Source organism: Andrena cerasifolii, chromosome 12 (genome assembly GCF_050908995.1).
Source record: "Andrena cerasifolii isolate SP2316 chromosome 12, iyAndCera1_principal, whole genome shotgun sequence".
NCBI lineage: Eukaryota > Metazoa > Arthropoda > Insecta > Hymenoptera > Andrenidae > Andrena > Andrena cerasifolii.
Window position 1 is genome coordinate 11,256,338 of NC_135129.1, and position 21,645 is coordinate 11,277,982.

At 42.3% G+C, this 21,645-nt stretch overlaps 1 protein-coding gene across 5 annotated transcripts in view; it reads left to right on the forward strand.

Moving 5' to 3' along the window:
* Nucleotides 1–21,645, forward strand: part of Alpha-catr (alpha-catenin related) — a 69,120-nt gene that overhangs the window by 34,995 nt on the left and 12,480 nt on the right. For all 5 annotated transcript variants that reach the window (XM_076824896.1, XM_076824895.1, XM_076824892.1 and 2 more), the window contains 8 exons: nt 10,109–10,386; nt 11,825–12,067; nt 14,989–15,252; nt 16,171–16,422; nt 16,631–16,790; nt 16,945–17,063; nt 17,334–17,663; nt 20,813–21,019. In XM_076824896.1, coding sequence (XP_076681011.1) covers nt 10,109–10,386; nt 11,825–12,067; nt 14,989–15,252; nt 16,171–16,422; nt 16,631–16,790; nt 16,945–17,063; nt 17,334–17,663; nt 20,813–21,019 — 1,853 coding nt within the window. The remainder of the gene's footprint in view (nt 1–10,108; nt 10,387–11,824; nt 12,068–14,988; nt 15,253–16,170; nt 16,423–16,630; nt 16,791–16,944; nt 17,064–17,333; nt 17,664–20,812; nt 21,020–21,645) is intronic.

The window sequence follows — 21,645 nt, forward strand, 5'->3', positions numbered from 1 at the left end:
ATCAAGTGAATTTATTGGCGGGTCGTAGTCTTTAAATCCAGAAGTCTTCGAGCGGAACGCGGTTTTCCCGATGCGAGATCGCGGTCTTGCGCTTGCGAGCTCAGACGAATGCCAAAAAATGCAAAAAATATGCAGGGATGACCCACATTCGCGGATCCCTGAAAGATTCCTCGGCATCTCCAGGGGAACTTTGGACGACGTGTCCTTCGGATGGAAAATGACCAACAGGGAGTCGTCGAAAATGTTTGCTTCCCGTTTATGCATCTCTTCGTCCACCATACTCGTTGAATCGACATAAGGAATCGCGAAGAAATCAAAATTCGATGTATTATTTGCTCGTCGCATCGAAGTGTGGATGTTTCAGCTGCTGATGATCGATTTACTAAAGTAGCCACAGATTTTGATTAGTTACAAAGGCTTGCGAGATTACACTGCTGAAAGAAATATAAATTTTGTAGAATTAAAAATAACGAAGCTTTCCTTTATTTTCATACTCGCGAATCTAAATGTCCTAACACGTATTCGGTTGAATCCAAGCACAGCATCAGTTCTATAAAGAGAAAGTGCTCGCAGAAGATATCGATTGTTGCAATCAGCAAATGTTAGTTTTAATCCCATCGAACAGCGTTATCAGCTAACAGAGCAGGTCCTTAAGATTATCCCATTATTTGTGATTATCTGGGATCGTGCTCGTACACCATTCTCAGTAACTTCTTATACTTGTACGACCTGAGAGCCTTCCTCGCGAAGTTTCCTCCGAAAACTAATTGAACCGAGTAACTCGCTTCTCTCTGACTAGTTCGCGCGATCCGATCCTCTTCTTTCCACGTTCTCCCATTTTCTACAATCCCACCAACACCGAAATCGCCAATTTTATCTACCTTCCACTCTTAACCCACTTTAAACGACGATTCCCCGGGATCAAGAATTTCGTTCGAGTTATTCGGCGCGCGAGTCGATAAAATATAAATTTAATTAGATCGCGCTAACGCTCCACGGGCCGAGGAAATGCAGGAAACAGGGGTGTTGATGAATGAGCGCATTGGATACCGATAAACCAATAAAAATTGAGGGCGCTCGGGAATGAGACGGAGTTGAACGGAACGATTTTCTTGTAACAGCTTCGAAAGGGCGGCGATAGCAGGATTTGCAAAGGTCACGGCGAGAATCCTATCTCTAACTGGACGATGCCTATCGCACGTGAAGTCCATTGTAACTAATCCATGTGCCGTGAACGAGATCGTGGGTGGAAAATTCACGGTGATGTGGCACGCAATGTATCTGAATAAATCGTCCAGTCACTGCGCTAGATTCTGCACGTTCCTCGCGATTTAATCTCGCGCTAAAAATATTCCGCTGGCTACTTCTATCGGCACGCATAAAAAAAAAAACAGAATCGTTCGTCGTGTCGATTTTTCTATCGTTTCATACATCGCAGCATATGCCCCTCCGACAAACGACAGGAAAATCATTTATTCGTGATAAAGCAATAACATTAGATTTTCCGTTCATTACCCCGCAGAAATTACTCGCAGAAAGGCACTCGACTGCGTCTCTGAGGGTACGTAATTACAGCAATCGGAATCAGCGAAGGAAAAGTTCTGTCAGCTCTAAATCGCCAATTAACGACGAGGATCGTTTCGCATCGCCATCAGTTCTACCAATTAAAAGAGTATCTGAAATGCTCCCAATTAACTGCTGTCGAAGTGATCAGAGCGGTCAGCGGGAGCAAACAATCCCCCAGTTTAGAAGCACTTGAGTGGCAACGCGAGTGGGACTTTGGCGAGGAGTAGAACGGAAAAAATTGCAACTCCGGAGGATTGATGGAGGGCGTTTATGATGTTATCGAATTGCGCGGCGGAGAATTCAATCGGCGTCGATCAGTCGCAAAATCTGGATTTAATGAAGCCTCCAATCGCAATTATGCCGCGATTAATTGCTAATTGGGACTTTAATGCGATGCAGGCGAATCTGGACGCGGATCCGCCGGAAATTGCGGCGATCCTCGGCTGCAAGAACGATTACGCCTGTGGCGGACGATAATTTACGATACACAGACGCGAAAATTCACGATAAATCCAACTGGCCGGGCATTCGCTGCCTCCTACGTTACGGAGCGTGTTTACGAGCGGCATCGCTCACTCACCGGAGTGAGTTTCCCGCGAAGGCAACTAAATTGCCAGCGGCCGAAATTGCTGCGAATTACAAGTGCAGCGGAACGATCCTCTTTGATAAATTCACTAAGAATGTTGCCCCCCCCCTGCTCCCCTTTACCGGGGAGAATTTATAACAGAATTCCATTCGAGCATAAGCTCGGGGGCTTACGTAACGTTCTGTTGCATGCATTCTTCACGCATCGTCTTCTGTGAAACTTGGGTTCTTGAATACTTCATTCGGCGTCGATAGATGTGGACTGGCATCCTGCTCGAATGTATGAATTATGAATAAAGCGTTGGTAGACTGGTTGCTCTGCGCTGTGTTCGAATTAATGATACATAAAGTTCGTAAAGTGGAGAGGAACATGCAGGAAACATATACTCCCATGCTAGTAAAATAACTGTGAATTTTCATTTAACAAATTTGAACGTGGTAATTGAAGCTTAAGGTAGCCTTTAGAGATTGATTAATACTTTCAGGCTTAACAGCTTAGTCCACATTGTTTACATAGCTCTGTATAACACTTATTACATTCTCAATCATAGGAGCATCTAGATGCTTCGTTGCTGAATAAATCGCCCAGCAGCAAGAATCTAAAGTATCGTTCTGTCGTCAAATAGAATCATCCATTACAGTGCAGATTGGGAGATAGCGAGAAGTCGGTAGATATTATCAAGGAACGTGTACCGGCGAGGGAATGTAGTACGAGGTCAAAAGTCAAAGGGGTTAGGCGAGGGTAGTTACGCGGGGGTGGAAAAGCGGCAAAGGCGAGAAGTTGCGAGAATACAGAGCGCCGAAGAAACCGTGACGATTTTCCTAGCTTCTGTATCTGACAATCAGCTTGCCCTAAACCGATTCGCCCTTTAATGGATTCGCCGAGCACTTTGCCTCCCCCTAAAATTGCATCGCGACCGTTTCCAGCTTTCCCCGAGCCAATAAGCCCGTCTCCCTCGAGCTAACATAGGCACACGTTGACAGAGCTTAACCTCCGATCCCGATTTTTTCCTCATTGCCGTGAAACAACAGCAGTCCCAACCGTTCCGTTGTCTTGGAGCGCTTAAACGGACAAAGACGGCCTGGGAGAAGTGGAAAGCAAGTCAGGCAAGGCAAGCAACACGGCTGAGATAGTGGCGAGATGCCAAGCGATATACCGCTGGAACAGCGCGCATAAGTTTCGGGATGAAGCTATCTTATAATCTGTTCCCGCTCCTCTCGTTAAACGCTGAGAAGCTGGCGAACGTTCCCCTGGCTCTGAACACCTTTAACAATCGCTTCCAACTATCGTTCGCGGGGTAGAGAGATCGTCGACAAGTGGTAGCATGAATCGCAATTCATTTAAGTTGATGGGAGCGCGTAAATTTATTAACACCAGGGAGTTTCGGTGTTTCGAGAAATGCACTGCTTGAACATTGGGATTGCGCCGCTGAGAAGCTGTCTTATAAGGATTAAGCGTCGTTTGGAACTCTCACGTTCCGTTTCAAATCGAGGGCCAACAGTGGACGATTAATCGAAAAGCCATCGTTAAACTTGCCACGTATTTGGAGGCCCCCTGTTGGTTTTCTCGCGAAAGAAAACGGTCGCTGTGTCGTCGTCCACTAATAACTGCATCGATCAACGGCGAACAGTAACTTCTTCCACAGTCTGTGTACCCCTTACGATAGACGGTACTCTGCTATTTTTATCCCAACTACCTTTTAAGATCGGGTCAAGTCAACGTGCAAAACATTTATTAACCCTCGAGCGTTTCTCGGCGAAGAACCAGGCCGGGTGCATTGTTTTGGCAGACGTCGAACATACGCCAGGATCCTCATAGATTCTTCTCAATTTCCAAGCCAAATGCGACTTCGATACCCCATCGAACGTTCGGCGAATTAAGCGCGCCTTCGGTATCTCCTCGCGCCAGAAGAGAAAGTCGAATCCTTCACAGCTGCATTATGACTTTCTTTGGACTTGGGAACAGGGCTGACATAGTAATTTGAAACAGCAGCAATTCCTCTAACTTCGCAAATTAGGAATTAAGAACTGCGGGTTCCTCCATTTTCGCAAAGTTCAATGGAATCGTTATGCCGCGTCAATTTAAACTTCCGTGTGCCCGGGAGGCATGCCCGTAGCGCGGAGAGTTAAAAAGTTAGAATGGTATTTTCATCTCGTATGCAGGGTGAATCTTTGCGAACCCGTGCAGTTTAATATCGATGTCACGTAGCCTGACGCGAACTCGATTGACAGTGAGTCCCGTATCGAAACTCACGTGCCCAAGGGATTAATCAGACAGCCGGAAGGGACGTCGATATATCAGATCGAAAGTGTTGGTATTTGCCAGCGTATTTGAAACTGCTGATCGAGGATACCCAGCATGATGTTCGCCGTGCGTTCAATGGACCCACGGTTGAATAAGCTCCCTGCATTATACATATTCCAGAACGCAGGCCTGGGGGGAATCCATTCCTTTTCGCGTAACGAACAGTTGTCTCGAATGGAGGGGAAAATGTCCAGCCGAATTCGCGCACGATAAGGTGAATGTCCCAATTTCTGCTGATTTAACAGGTAACTCGTCATAAAGAAGGTGTAAAAAATTTGTTTGTGATGAAAATTTGCAGAGTAATTGATTAATTCTTTAATAATAAATCAGCCAATTCAAAAACTGTTTAAGAAAGATATTTCAAGATGTTTAACTATTAGTGATTTGTAATTAAATATATAATGCTCTAAATGCCCGTATATGTATTGCCCCAAGCTCGTGCAGCACTCCCGTAAATGTTTAAATAATTTAGAATTATTTTCTCGCAACTATAGTACAAACGTAACGCATACAATAATAAGAAAAGTGGGGACATGAGCAGAAATTGGGACATTCACCTTAATAGCTCGTCGGGAGGAACAAAACGATTAGAGATGCGATTTGTTTTATGTCCTCGATTAAAGCGTTGAACCGTGGACAATTTATGAGCGAAATTTATGAACCCGTGCGCGGAACATTTTACAATTTCGTCCTCCAAAAGCTGATCAACTTTCACGTGCCGTGCCAGCGCTGATTTCAATAAAACTGATAAATCGCAAAGGAATTTTAAAATCTGGGCGCCAATGAAATCGTGAGTTCTACGAGAGCCAGAGATATTATTTAGTAAATGGAGAGAATTCTGATGACTTGATCGTTACCAGTTCTGGTCCAAGTATTGATCTCAACTATCACAGAGGTGTTACTTAATTCTGAGACACCGCTCGAGCAAGCTAGCACGAATTATACAATTTCAAGAATAACTCGTGCTGGTTCTAGTCCCTCTTCTAATAACGAATGACTTCGCAGAAGTATTATTCCCACCGATTGTGAAACAACCTTCAGCATAACACCGTGCACAATATCTACATGAGACTTTTCAGTTGTCCCGGTTTGCGCGAGCACCGCGTTCAATTTATTTACAATCGTCCATTCTTAGCGGCATGTCCACGTGTTTTCCGCGATTCAGCAGCATCCCACTGTCATGACAAAGGATCAATGGTACGAGACTACCAATCGGTGAACTGGGTTATACGCAATGCGCCTGTATTGCGGTGCCGCGACGTCTGTAATCCCGTGGTCTCTCTCGAATTTGCATGAGGAATTGGAGGACAATCCAATTTCGTCCGATTTCCTATTTAATGGAACGAAGGGTTATTCCGAATATTCCGTCGACACGTAACCAAACCAACCCCCCCAGGCCCTCTCGCACGTCCAGCGAGCGTTCATTCGATGATAAGCGCAAACAGTGGGAGAGTAATTCCGTTTGGCGACCCGTTGGCCTTTCTTCGCCGCTCAAATGAAATAATCATCGGCGAAGATCGATCCCGGCCGCCGCTACTTTGCGTTCTTTGCTCTCGATTCGTGGCAATTGTCCGCGGAAGAGCCGTTCCCGTGGATTTCCGTTCTCGCCGCTTAATCTCGCGAATTGCGATCGACGCAGCGAGACGGAAATACTTACAAACCCCGATATCGGGGGGAAGCATCTCGTTTTAAAGCTAAACTCCAAAGCTGCCTGCTTCCCCGTCTCGAGTATTACCCGCGAGTGTCTGCATGCATTCGCAGGCTTATCGGCACGGATGGATCCGCAACAATGTCACTGTTCGCGTGGAATTTTCGGGTCGCGCGGCGTTTTGCCGATGGAATTGCTTGCGACTCGGAGACCAATCAAATCCGAGGATGATACTTTTTACTCGCTCGACGATGAAGCTGCTGATAGAATCTGGTTACACGCGAACTTTTCGTTCGGCGACACCCCTACTCCTTGGCCATTTATAGTCGAGAAAAGGCAGAAGCAAAGGGCGATGTCGAATCGGGACAAAGCAATGTACTCGCGCGATTGTTAAATTGGGTCAAGGGGGGTTGCATGGCGTACTTGATACTCAATCTGCATAAAGCATCGTAAGGTTTCGCTATCAAGGCAGCTGAACTGATTACGTTACGCGGAGTCATCCCTTCTAGGTTACAGAAGGGATTATCAGAGCGCGAAACGGCGGGCGAGGAATAATGGAACCGTTTCATTCGAGAAATTCGAAAATTTCTCCGAGCGCCATTGCCACGCTGAACACCGGCCAAGGAAGCGTGGCTGAACGACGAGGAAAAATGGTTGAGATACCCTCCGCACCTCTGGCAATACTCGATTACGTTGAGTGTTGAGAAATCTATTCGGAAGCATAGTAATTGAATCTTTGGTCCACGAGATAGAATCGGTGAGTCGAAGGTCCTACGGTAGAATATCGACGTGGCCATGAAATGTGACTTTATTACTTGATCGTGGAAAATGGAGGAAGTGAAGGGAAAGGCAAGATGATTCAGCTGAAACCAGCGTATCTTCTCTTCTACCTCGTTTCCTTCTTGTCTGCGGCGCTCGGTGAAATAGTTGAATACAAAAACCCTATCTGCTAACGCTTCGTTAAACCTCTGTGACGGTATTAATCCAAGGGATCTCCCAGCTTCTTCGGCCATTAATCAATGATTCACTGTTCGGTCGTGTTCAAATCGAGACTCGAATCACTGCTCCCTTTCGAAGCACTTGTGCATACCTTTGCACGATATTCGCTGGAGATCCTCTTCTATTGTGGTTTTATTCAAATGCTGAACTATACAAGCTACTTGCTGTAGATTCTATGGTAACCTTGTAAGGAATTAATGAAACACAGAGTCGATCCGAAAGCTCTGAACTTTCTAAATCAAAGTTTGCCCCTGAGATCAGAATCGGACGATTTATAGCGTCCCCGTGTCGCAGAGATATAAGTTTCAGATTTATTTATCGCCGAAGTTGAGGACACGTGTAACAAATTTACGTTCATCTAAGTTTGCAGCGTTACGATCTAAACTGGCTCCATTAAATTACGTATTATAGATAAAAGAAAAAGGAATGATAAGAGGAATTGAAATTCTACTAACAAGAATCTTTTAAAACCGAGAGAGAGGTTTTTAATTAACAAAGGTCGCTGTGAGCAACGACTAATTGAAGGAATAGGAGGATTTAGAATTGTAGAGGATCGTTGCTTATATATGTTGTTTAGAAGCAGTCAAATACACAAAGTCCTGTTAAACGGTAGGAAAGTTGCGTGACTGGAGTAACGATTATGTAAAACGAAAAGTTGGCGATGTAGGTACGAAGTGGCCGTGATAAAAGTTAATATCGAAGGAAAACAATTTAATGGTCGTAAACTCTTAGTTAGTTATTCCACGACGTAACTCAATCACGGGCCACGGGCACGGGGCATGGAAATGTGGAGCGGGAAAAAGAATATACCTACCGGCGCCAGCTTAAATTAAAAAATTTCGTTGCTCATCGAAAAAGTTAGCCGCGCGGCGTATCGTGACGAAGGAAATTGTGGAACGCGATACCATCAACGCTTCGGATAATTAAAACTACTTAAACGTAATGAATCTTGTCGGGGAATTCCGAGATTAATTGTTTCGTACATCCGCGATCGAAAGTTCGCACGAAATTTGCATATTGAGAACTAACGCAATTAATTTCACGCTACTGAGAACTTGTACAATTGCTTCTTTGATATTTAATATAATATATTGCAAAATTTCGTTTAAAAAACGAGTAGCTGATTGGAGGTATAGTTCACGACTTGGAAAAGGGAATCTTGTGTTATTTCGCATTCCTTTGGAGATTTTATTTAAAAAATTTCATACGCGTTCGAACGAAGTGGGATGCTTGGAATATCTTTTTTCTCGGAAGCCAGAAATTCCATGGTGCTGGTGCGAAATATGTCGATAAAGAAAATTGGTAGATGGGTTGTGGAGATAATTTGCTGTAGTTTAGGAGAAACTTTCTTTCCCTCGAAGTGGTCGCCATCGAGAAACTGTCCAGGAGACAAATTGACGAAGGGAATATCCCTGGAGAGATTGTACAAGTGAACTGAACGAGCTTATGGACACGATCTTGACGCGCTATTATGGCGGAGCACCTGAACCCACTTTGCATATCCTGTATATTTCATGGAACACTAAAATATGCATGTCGAATACCCCTCTGCGTTCGAAAGTTTGAATATAAAGAGCGTAGAAAATGCCGTTTGTTAATCGATAAACTTTTATATGTACCTGTAATACTCGAAGACATTTTCATTTTTCAAGTTTGTAGACATCTTTTAGGAAGAGGGTAAAGTTTTTTTTATCTTTTATCATATTACAGTGTTTATAACAAAATCAACGTTTGACAACGTTAGAATGCATTAACATTTCTAACGCTATCAATTCTTTCCTATTTTATTGTAGACACCTATCCATTTTTGTCCTGAGTTGAATTGGAAATTAAATGTTTCGAAAATGAGTTCCGTTTAATATAAATATTCTACAGTGTCAGAAATTCATGACAATATTCAGAAACGATCTATGCATCTTTGCAAGCAATTTTTTTCTCAGTTTCATTCGAATTTCTCACCCGAATCAAATATAGGTCGAATTTTACATATTGCATGGAACATTGGAAAAGAAATATTCAAGTGTCGTTAAAGTGTCGTAAATAATCGACACAGCGTTACGAAACCTGCGTTTCCGTCGATTCGAAGCAGAGAATGTACTCCCACCTCCTGTTCCCAAAAATATTTTTCATTCTAACCGAGGAATAATAAAAGCCGCGGAGAAATGTCCTAGATTAAAAATGAAATTCCAGGTTTTTAATCAGAGAGGACCTGTCATCCTCTCGCCTTCACTTTCGTGCAAAAAAAAAACGAGCAAACAGATGACATTCGATATATTCTTCGTGACACGTTCAAAGCGTTTTATAAGATGATAAATATTCATCGCGAGAGATGAAAGGAAATTCGATTGTCGTAGCACGCCGATATTAGAGAGGAGCTGCTGCATAGCAGACACAGCCAAACGACTGAAATCATAAGGTGTGTTTGTGCAAGAGACCGATTTACATAGAACATTTTGCATATAATACCAATGGCATGCAGATGTAACTCGTGCATTGCATTTGACATATTACCCTGGAAAATACTGAGTCTCAGTTTCGCTAGACAGGTGATTCCAAGATCAATGTCAATCTTCATATCTTCGTTCATCAATCTCCCTTCTATTTTCCTTAAAAGAAAATCCAATATTTTAGGACACCTCAACTGGATGAAAGATACTTTTTCGGAACCTATGACAAATATTAATCAAATCTCTTCTCTTACATGGCACTTATAATTTGGGCATCTAAAGCGGCAGTTACCATAGCAATTGAAGGCTTCCAAACCTTTTTTATTACAAACATTGATGACCAGATGAGTCTACTATACTACAATTTATTTATACCCCTTCATCCCCTATTTCACCTTCTCTTATTTACTCAGAACGAAATCTTAGGTGTAGAAACTCAGACAGGTTACTCGTTAATATGGAAGCATACGTTATAATTCAGTTTCCTATAATTTCACGACGATTAAATCGTAAATGAAAGGGTATTCTAAATGCAAAAAAAAAACGATCTTGTTGCAGGCTCAGCGATCGAAAAGTTATGCGAGTGTGCGATGGAAGACAGCCTAGCTGACCGAGGGTCTGTCGTCAGGGCTGCCAGGTGTCTTCTTGGCTCTGTGACGAGGGTCCTCCTTCTGGCTGACCTCGTCGTGGTCAAGCAACTTCTTCTCGCTAAGGACAAGGTGGCCATAAGCCTTGGTCGCCTCGAGAGTGTCTCCAACTTCACCGAATTTGTGAAAGCCTTTAGCCAGTTTGGAGCTGAGATGGTAGAGCTGGCTCATCTAACGGGCGATAGACAAGTGAGTGACCATTTGAATAATTCTTCCTTGCTGTGGTTATTAGAGGTTATTGAGGGGATGCAATGTCATTCAAGATACGTAGATATAAATATTCTAGCACTGTACCTTCTACTTTGAAGGAATTGAAATCGCATAGAAAATTGACTGAACATTTGGATGACAGAATTGATTCTAGAATTATTATTTTTTTTATTTGTTTTTAGTAATTGCAGGTTCGATAATTTCAGATTACAGCGACAATATGGTAATCAGGTTCGATCGAGCACTGAATGAATGAGACTGAATTGCTTCGTGTATCTAGATTGATCCTTGTTTGTCTGTTACGACACATATTGTGCTCCCGACAGCTTCGTAATGAGTACAATGAAAATGTACTTCGAAAATACCTGCCGCTATTTTCCATACCCTTTTAACGATGCCACTGAACAGCCAACGGAGCAATCTAAACCAAAACAATCAATGGCTGAGGTTCGTTTAATTTGAAGGCGGGCGCGATTAAGAGAAACAATGGAGGTCGTTTTAAAACTGACGAGATTAAAATAAAACTTGAAATGGTCTAACGAGGGCCGTGCTTGACATTCTCTGCTGTATTCGAAGTGTGCTGTTTTAGAAGGTTCAGTTCTGTTTTGAAACGGTGTTCCGAAGGAAAAGGAACATAGTTTTCCTTTCAATGTCTATACCTACCCAAATTAGAAGCTTTACAGCTTATATCCGACATCGAGGGATTTTTTCGAATTTTCTTTTCATTTTTCTCCTCCCCCTTGCCAAGTGGCACAGCCTCGAAAGTAGTTTTTGATAAATCGAGCACCCACCGGTACATCCTTCAAGGATTCCTTCGCTATCAAAGCGTGGCGCTCCCTTAACAGGGGGAAACATATAAAAGGTGCATTACCCACGGAAATAGACTGAGTTTCTCCGTAGTCCTCGGTGTCGTAATCTTCGGAGAAAATCGCACAGAGAGAAATAATATTCCCCGTACACTCGTAGCCTGACACGTCTAGCCTTTAATGCCAAAGAGATTCGTAAATAGCAACTCGAGAATAGAATCATCAATGCCAAGCTTCGACTGTATCACTGAATATCGCATAAACTATTGAAGTGTCGGGGAACTGCGCGGCGTGGTCTGAAAAATAGGTTTCTGAGACAAAACCTCTGAAATATACAAACACTTAGAATTGTAAAAATATAAGAGAAGGTTGACGAAAAAAATTGTGCATGCTATGACAAAATAATCTTGAATTATATTACAGTTATTAATTTTACTACCCCTTTGAATGTCTCACATCCCACGGAACACTGTCGTACCTCGTCTCTACCGAAGTATCACATATAGCAACCGCAAAGTAACATTCTGCATTCCGAACACCGGTCACCTAAAAGTTTCGTAGCAAAAGCGTAGAACACAGAATGAACTGTAGGAAATGTTGTAAACTTTCAGAATGATCTGAAAGACGAGCGACGAAGGGCACAGATGGCCGCGGCTCGCCAAGTTCTGGAGAGGAGCACCATGATGCTGCTCACGTCCAGCAAAACCTGCCTGAGGCATCCAGAATGCCCATCGGCCAAAGAGAACAGGAACACCGTTTTCTGTCAAATGAGAAGAGCCATGGATTTGATACACTACGTCGTCAAGGACGGCGTATTGGACTGCAGCGAGTCACACTTGTACTCGAACTCTCAGGTACGTAACTTTGTCTCCTATTTAGTGAAATGAAAATGCTGCGAAAATGTTAAATAATAATATTAAATAATACACGAAACATTTAATTGTAACGTTACGTAATGTACGAAAATAATATCAAGTGTTTTATGTGTTCCATGGAATCTGTATGTAATTTTGTTTACTTATAATTTGTTGTACCACATGTTGCATTAGATTTCTATTGCTATCTAAATGTGAAGAACTCTAAACTGCAAGCTATTTAAATATCAATTTTTCATACGCGATTCTGTGCAATACGAATAGAAATTTGTATATTTCAATTGACGACTGTAACCGGAAATAAGAGGAATCAGTCTCAGAACGAAGCAGAGTACAAAATCCGCGAAGATCGAAAGATCCTCCTTGAAATGAGGATCTCCTTCCAAGGAATTTTGGCGCCACGGAGCCTTGTTTATCGCCGCCATGTATTATCTAGAAACTCGGACATGCGTTCGTAGAAATCATGTGGCGGCAGTGAGAGGGCGGAAAGTTTACAGTGAAATGCATGGGAAAGCTTGGAATGAATCCAAAAAGGCGAAATTGTGATTCAGGGGTAGCCCGGAACGCACGAATTCGCCGACCTTGAACAGCATTGGCCACCTTGCAGGAAGCAATAACACTTGAGGAATCCGGATGATCTCCTTATCGTCGCCAGAATCGTAAAGCATGACCCTGATCTCGATAACGGCACCTTCAATCGGTTAAAAGAGAAAGAAGAAAAGCAGAAAGTAGGATATGCGGGCTCTATCAAGAAACAAACATTAGAAATCGATATGCGCATTTCCCCTTAGCATTTCTTATTTCAGCAGAGCAATTCATTGCAGCAAATAAAAAGTAGATGATTAATACGATTGCAGTTACGAACATCACAGCTCCTATAAATCACACACACGTGCAGAATATAATTCGCCACGTGGAACGTGTGTCACTTTAGAATTATTATGTAGAAGTCTTGAAGCAAGTAGTAGCAGTCAACGTGTGGTCAGACATATCAAGTCCTCGCTTAAACCTCCAACTGTTGCGTTGTATTTAATCTGTTACATTTTGGGGTTTAGTTAGAGCGTGGGACGACGCGGAATACAGTTGAGAATTTCAACACGTTCCACTCCAAATACGCTTTGGTCCGCAGAAAATAAACGCTATAAAGTGAAACGTGAATTATCGCCGTTGCATCTCCTCGTGCCCGGCGACTTTATCTCCAAGTTTCTCGATGGTTTCTTGCGCGATACGATGTATGTGCCCGAGACTTGAAAACATTCCAAATTGCGCTCCATATCCGTGGCACCAATATCGACATCGCTGACATCGGATAGTACGCTTTTAAGCGACCGGCTGGGGCCGTATTCGAAATTTAAGAAACATCCTCGGTATGGGATGGGACGCCGGTCTATCGACAGCGGCGTAAATTGATATCGTGCCGCGGATAAAGCGGACGCATAGCGAGCCACGCCGAAATGGATGTCATAAACGTTGCCCGGCATTCTTAGGCATGTGCCAAATTGCAGCGTCGCGATTCTGGTGCATTAATGCGCCGGCGTTATTTAAATTTCTCGCCAAGCGAGAAATCAGGAGGCCAGCCAAATACCCTCGCGGAACAGCAACGGGCCAGATAAGGGGGAATTTATTTAGTTTAAATGACGATACGCCCCACCCACTCGCTCGACTTATGAAGCGACAACTGAATTAAATGAGACTATTGTGGGGGTAATAGCGAGCGACGAAGTTGAGTGAAAGGGGATGACGGAGAGAAGGCGGGGGCTGAATTTTACGGGTGATTCACTGGTTATCAAAAGAAGTCTTAATAATTGTGAGTGTAGAAATGCTTCAATTTGATTTATCGAACAAAGCTTCTTGTCTGTCAGAGAAAACTTACAATTATTAGTAACTTTGCTGTGGCTCATGAGTGATTACTCGATGGTTTTCAGATGTATTTATTTATTTATTAAGTCGTTGGGCTGCTCTGCTTAGTAATATAGCATATCTCTGATGGTGAACATTTACAAGTAAATGTAATTGAACGTTGCGTTGATACATGATTTTCTGTCTCTCAGTGCAATTCTTTCATGAAATTTATTTATTCATGTGATAAACTACCTAAATCTCGAAATTTCAATAGGTTCTGTTACCGAATATCAAATCGCTGTCGCGTGAAACCTGTATATTCCAGTGGAAACTTAAATCTTTAAGAAACACTTTAGACCAAAATCCAAGAGCATCAAAGAATTTATAATGCGCAGATTGACCGATATTCCTGAAGCTTCAGAGGGGAAAAAGTAACTGAAGGTGCTCGGTCACGTTCAAGGATCTCGCCCGAGTAATTGCACTAGAAAAAATGTATATTTAATCGCCGCCAGTGTTTTATAGTCTATCGCGTTCTATCCTTGATCCAATGCAGTCGATTTAACTGATAATGCGTATGCTGACCTTAGGGCACATTATATTTAGGTACAGCTTGCCATCGAAGTTCCGTGTAGCGTGTTAGAACTGGCACGTGTTTACTTTGTAAACATAGTAATATTTTATAACGCGCATAATGCAATGTTCAGCTGGAAGCTTTTCAGCCCCCTTTTAACGTAAAGTCACGATCGATTTACGGAACAAATGAGAACGAAATTTTCGCGAAAACTTCATATCAGCGCTATATAAAAAAAATTATTATTAATTATATAGTAATCTGAAACTCGTCTAGGTTTTCCCCATTCTTACAATTCAATCGTCGCGAGTAATACACACGCGTTCTTGACGTTTACATTTACATTTTCATCTTCTTTCCCATTTTAAAACTAACAGACCAGGAGATGATTTTCTGCGTCGAAATGACTTGCATTTAAGGAGCATAGGGAGTCGTGAAAGGTGAAGGAAGAAAGTGGAGCTTGCGCTGATAGAACCATTAATTCCAGAGCTCCCAGCAAGAGGATTGGGACAGCAGCACAGCTTTCTCAGCGCTTAAACACTTTGAGAGACTCGTGGAGACCACAAGGATGACTCTCCTAGGACCTGGTTGTCGAGAGACACTCACGTCTGCCCTCGACACCGTCGTCGAAAACACACAGGACTTCACTGACAGCGCGTACACGAGCCACGAGCACAGAGAGAACATACTTCTGCTCTGCGATCGGGCGAAACTCGAGCTCAACACACTGCTACGTATCGGTAACAGCATGGTAAGATCTGATCATTTCTATTCCACTCTTTCGAGGACCTCAGCGAAGGACGTATATTCAAGTTGATCCTCTAATTCAAATTCTAATCTCACTGCCACTGTAACGCGTACTCATATTTCCTTATGAGTTTAAACAAGAACTAAACGAAGGAGAAAATTGCAATTAATGGTAACTGGTGATAAATAGAAGTAGCTTAATTAAGTAGAAGTGATCGACTAGAATACCTCGCCTTATCCAGAATTCAAAGATTAGCACGTATTAGTAAAGAATCAACGTGACTTTCCATGGTCGAAAAGTGGAGGAGACACAATGCCGATTGCGTCCACCTATAGACAAAGCAATTTAGCCGTAGTGAAAAGATCCGGTGCAAAAAATTCATATAATACCGGATTATTCGTGGAGGAGTAATCCCTGGCTTGATTCTCCCTGAAAAGAGGTGCCATTCCGTCGTAAATCCGAATGAATAACCGGGCTAACCTGAATCAGCTGCGAGAGCCACTGCAAATGAATAGGCAGGGGGTTCACCTGTGTAATTCTTTCTTTACAAAAAGAGCAAACTGCCTGTTTATCTTGTTAACACGGGTATCTACCACGACCTTAAACGCACAATTTCTTCTCAAACGTCCAGTGACAATACGAATTGCAATGAAAAGAAAGTAAGAACAGGGACTCCATCCCCCATTTTGTAACTTTCTTTAAAATTTTCAAGTACTTTCTTAAAGCTGAGAATAATTCTGCGCTCATACTTCTTGATGCATCATTTACCAGGGCATTAGAATGAAATCTATGACACAGGTGACAAATTTCAATGTAACATGAAAATGTCCTTCGCTGAAGGTGGTGAAATTTATTCCTGAGAATCCTTGCAGTAATGGGGTGTACAATAACAGTGAAACGTTTATTGTTATCTCGTGTCAGAACTACGAAGGCGGCGGTGGTTCCCCGAGTTCTGAGATGGAGCAATCCGTCCTGGGGGTGTTACGAACTACCAGGGACCTTCGCCAGCAGCTCTGCGCGACGACGATGGAGCAGGCTGGCGATCTTGGTCAGGTGACCAAAGCTGGCCAAGAGCTTGTGTCAACGATCAGAAATCTCGCTCTGGCCAACGACATTAATCGCCTCCAAGAAAGCAGCGACAGATTTCACGAGTACATGGACCACATTATCGAAGTGAGTGTTTCGTTACGAAGTAGCTCAGATCGTTTAAATTTCCGAGCAAATAAAGCTTCTTCAGTCACCATAAGGTGCTTTCGTTTTTGAGGCTCTGAATATTTTCGTTTTTTTTTTTAATTCGAAGTACTGGGGTTTAGTGATATTGTCCCCGATTGAAAGGGAAACGTTTCTGCTGTATAATGTATTTACTTGTGTGGGTTAACAGGTGTGCAAAATGCTCAGGCACGTCGCGCTCACGGAGTCATTGCAAGTTTCAGCGAAGTTCACAGAGATCAATTTGAGAATATACGGCCCCCAAGTGGTGATAGCCGCTCACACGTTGGCAAGGCATCCCACTAGCAAAATCGCTAAGGAGAACCTGGAGGGTAAGTTGCGACACGTGTGCTAATAACAGCTATGTAAATACCGAATCTGATAAACCTATAGAAATCCATGTTGCGCGAATGAGTGCATAGCTTGGAGTGAAATGAAGTAACGTGTTCTAGGTATGATAAATAAGAATCGACTCGTAATTTTTAGTATTCGCCGATATGTTGCAATGGCTCATGACTGACGCGACAACAGTGGCTAAAGATGTGCTCGAATTGAATCAGAATCGACCCGAGAAACAAGTATACATGTCCTTGCCACGACCAGGAGTAAGTAGAACCTTCTATACTCCTTCAATTTCATCTTACTTCGATCCATCGGTTCCCAATATCTCAACAAGTCAAAATATCTTTCCTAACTGCATCGTGTATTAAAAGTCCATCGGTTAGAAGTTAGCAGAAATGGCAAAACAACTTGGGCCGATGAAATAATTGATATAATCTTTATCCACTAAAGGAAGCCGGCGACTATGATCAATCCTTTAGAAACCCAACAATTGAGCAGAGCCATGGAAAGCCAACATCTGTATTTAATTGCAGAAACACGGCACCACGAGCAAGCCGCTGAAGCCAGTGCGATTGGACAGCGAGGAGCAGGCGAAGATCGCGAAAGCTGGCCTGGAGATGAAGCTGATCACATCAGAGATGGACGCGGAGACGGAGAAATGGCAGGAGAGCGGCAGCGCCCTGGAGGAGAACAACGACATCGTGAAACGGGCGAAGAACATGTCCTCGATGGCGTTCTCGATGTACCAGTTCACGAGGGGCGAGGGCGCCCTGAAGACCACCCAAGATCTGTTCACTCAAGCTGAGTATTTCGCCGAAGAGGCGAACAGATTGTACAAGGTTGTGAGACAATTCAGCTACCAGGTACGTGGTATTAATCAGGGCGACGTAGAACCAAAGCAAAGTGAATTATATATATATATATACACACATTTCTTCGATTGGACATGACGTTTGGGGTGCTACGTGTATACGTGTACCCGCTCAGGGACCGCCCACACGTACACGCATACACTGCGCACCGTCCTTTCTTTACGATCATTCTTTTCTACCGTTGTTTATTATTATCACGGATTCTATACTGGACTTGATTCCGAGTTTTTTGATCCTTGCTATATTGGAGACATTTTTCCTTGGATTTTTCGCTATTGAGTTTCGTTTTTACGTAATTGCGACGCCGGGGCCACGTCGAATCCGTTGATATGTAGTTCGATCGAAACGGGAATGCAAATATCCTCTCTCTTGTAAATATCCTTTGCATCGATATGGTTTAAAGTTTCTAGCATGTTGCATTCCGTTTCAACCGACTTGACGTTCAGAGCTGCTCGTTGATCTTACGACGCCGTGGATTTTTAAAATTTGATTTTAAGACCGAAGTGTCAGTGTGCCGTCGTGGGTGAGATTGGAGGTGGCCCGGGTGTGTGTTATTAGCATTAGACATGTTCGAATTAATACGTTTGCTGCCCTTTCGACCCTCCTAGCTAGGCCGAATATATATATAGTTACCCGAAACCATTTTGATCTCTTTATACTCTTCTTGAAAGAAATCAACAGAAACGCTAACCTTGTAATATACTCTGTATTATGAACACCCTTTTTTGACCCTCGCTCTTTGAATGCCTCCATCCAGGTAACTCTTTCTCTCTTTACTTTAGACCCTTGTTGGGCGCCTAGAGATCATGTTCGCCTTTTGTACAGACTCGTTCTCATTGCCGTGCTCGTTCTCTCTTGCAACTTCATTGTTCCAGTTGCTGTTAAGTGTCTGTTATCTCTTACATCACTTACACGTTTGTTACTGTTACATACTTTTTTATACGCAGCGCTGCTATGCAAGATGTCATGAGACACCTAGTACCATCACCCTAACAATCGTTTCTTTTGAATGACGTAGTGCGGCCATGTACACCTTTTTTCTTTTACCAACGAGGAAACGCACGTTGCGACGTACGACTATTTTCTGCGAGACCAGTTCCCATTGCCAGTCGCTACAACAAAGTAATTTTCATTGGTTTAATCGTCGAGCAGCTGAGGTGCTAACGTGTTGCCTCTCATTACCTGGAAAATAATCGATCGGACCGGACGAGTATTTTGTAACTAGATCTGCTCCATTGTGTATAAAATTGTCGAACTAGAAATGTAGTACCATTTACGTGCTCGTTTGATGTAAGTACCGAAACTAGCCTCGAGTATATTCTTCTTCTGTCAAGCTTCGTTGCAATCGAAATTTGACGCGACGAAGAGTATTCGAACATTATTTAGGTTTGACGTAAGCGAATCACAGTCAGGTTTACCATGTTTTCCATGTCTTGTTTGTGCTTGTAAAGAAACAGAGCAGTAACAGTCTTGATTGTGCAGTCGTAATTAGCGTGATAAGTTTTGCAGGAACGTGAGTCTCGCCTCGAGGATTAGAAATAATAAAAAGAAAGAAAAGGGACTGTCTTTTGATTTTCACTTGTCACACCATCAGACTAACTACGATCATTATTTTGTTGGTAAATCTATTTTGTGTACGTACATTTTATGACTTTTTTGTGTACGATTAGTAAGGTGTGTTTTAGATGCTACGGGAATGCTTCCGTCTGTGGACGACGTCTATGTGCATTGTGGTCCCCCTCCTTCCACTATCTGGGGCATGACTATTATGTCTCAGTTTTTGCCAGCTTCCGATTCTTCCGTTTAGAAATAAATAAACTTAACGTTACCATTAACGAGCCAGCTAAGGTGAAGTTACCCGCTCGTTTGTACCTCGAAATTGTCCGCGGTTATTCAGTCGAACGTACTCAAAAACTGCAATTACTTTCGTCAACGATAAATCGAATTTAAGAAATTCACTTAATTATTAATTCAATGAATAATTTAGTATATATTTGGAACACCATAATTGAAACAATTTAAAAGTGAAACAACTATGAATTAGATAATAAAGGCTATATTGTTTTGTTAATCGATGGATGAATTCTACTTTTATAAAGTTTAAGGGGTAATGCCACTCTGGAATTTTGGAAAAATGCTACAAACTTTTTTGGCTTAAATGATGCCTTGGGGTTTTAGAAAGAACCTACAATAAGTACAAAAAAAATCAAAATCAGGCTGCTTTCCCGGGCGCTAGAGTGGCATTATCCCTTAATGACAACTATCCCTGATTATATGTTCATCTTAGCTGCTGCCTCTTGCAAAAGTGTATCTGAATTCTAACGATGGTTCGATTAATTTAATAATCGTGAAGCTTGCAAAAACAACAAGGTCTGTACTATTTCACTGTCATTCACACAGTCACTCTCTAATGTTCTTCTCAAACAACTTACACTTTCCGTTAAAACTTTTGCATTGTGTTTCTATTTAGGAAGGATAGAGAATTTTTCTGTTAACTTGTTAGATGCAATTCTATAAGTACCCAAAGATACATATTTTAAATTACTTATTACTAGTCAATGAATAAAGAATAGAATCAGGCATTGCTTTGAAGAGTTAATTTAAAAAAAAAAAAAGAAACGCTACATATGTACGAAGAATAATTTCGCAGGGCAAACGTAATTGGTGGTTTTCAACGATTGTTTAAAATACATAAAGCACACTTACAATTAACCCCATTCGTAACAGCACGGCGCAAACATCGCTAAAACATTTCCGACGATAATTTCGATGTTCCTAAAATAATAATTTTATTGTAAATCTTCAAAAAATCGTTAATCAAAGAATTATTCCAGTCGTTACAATTCAAGCTGATACAATTTACCATCAACTGTACAATTCTAGGAGCATAATAAGATTTCAAGTACAAATGATTAAAAAATAAAAAATGCACCCCACTTCGTATTCTTACAATGAAACTGGCTATCAATCTTACTGAACATTTAATTCCTGATAACGGTGTTTCTCATTTATATCGATTCTCTTACGAATTCTGACGATTACTCGTAGACGTTGAAATCGTTGCAAGACCGTACACGAACACGTTTGCCTTGCGACACGAATGAAGACGTAAGTTTGTATACGATGTTGCATGGGCGCAGGTACCAGGTGGACCGCACAAGAAAGAACTCCTGGAGAATCTCGACCGTGTGCCGACTTACGTCCAGCAGCTTCAGTTCACCGTGAAGAATCCCACCGTCGGGAAAGCCGCCACCTTCACGAAAGTCGATAACGTGATACAAGAGACAAAGAACTTGATGAACGTGATTTCGAAAGTGGTCACCACATGCTTCGTCTGCGCCACAAAGGTAAGACGCCCCGTACTGATCGTCCCGATCGATGTTTCCGTGTGCCACACACGAACATTCAATTACCGATTGCCACAGATTACTGTCTCTCATTCACGTTGTCGTGCTGGTTTTCGTTCAGTACTCTTGACTTTTATTTTTCCGCCCGAGAATTCGGGGCCAGTTCGATCTTTCCTCTTCTCGATGGATCAAGCAATTATTATTAGATTAATACCGTTGATACGAATCTCTAAATATTGGTGATAATTTTACTAGGTTCGGAGATGTAGCATTCAACGCTTTATTAACGTGGAAAGATTGAACGGATTCCTTTTTTGTATTTTAGCTAGCTTTGTGTCGGCAGAAGAAGTGTTTCAATTTTTTTAAGTGTAGCTGTGCGTAAATCGTTGAAATCGCAAATAGTTAGTCCTGTGCGAATATTCGTTGTAGTAAGACAGCTGTTATCAAGGGAACTTAACTTCATTCATTGGATACCATAAAAGCAACATAACTGTTCATCAATTTACACATTCGAAGGAGTTCTAAATCCATTAATTAATTTACCTACAACACTGAACACTGTAATCATTATTCAGAGCTCTTATTATCCAAGTATACACCTAAATCGTTAAACTGGCACAGGATTC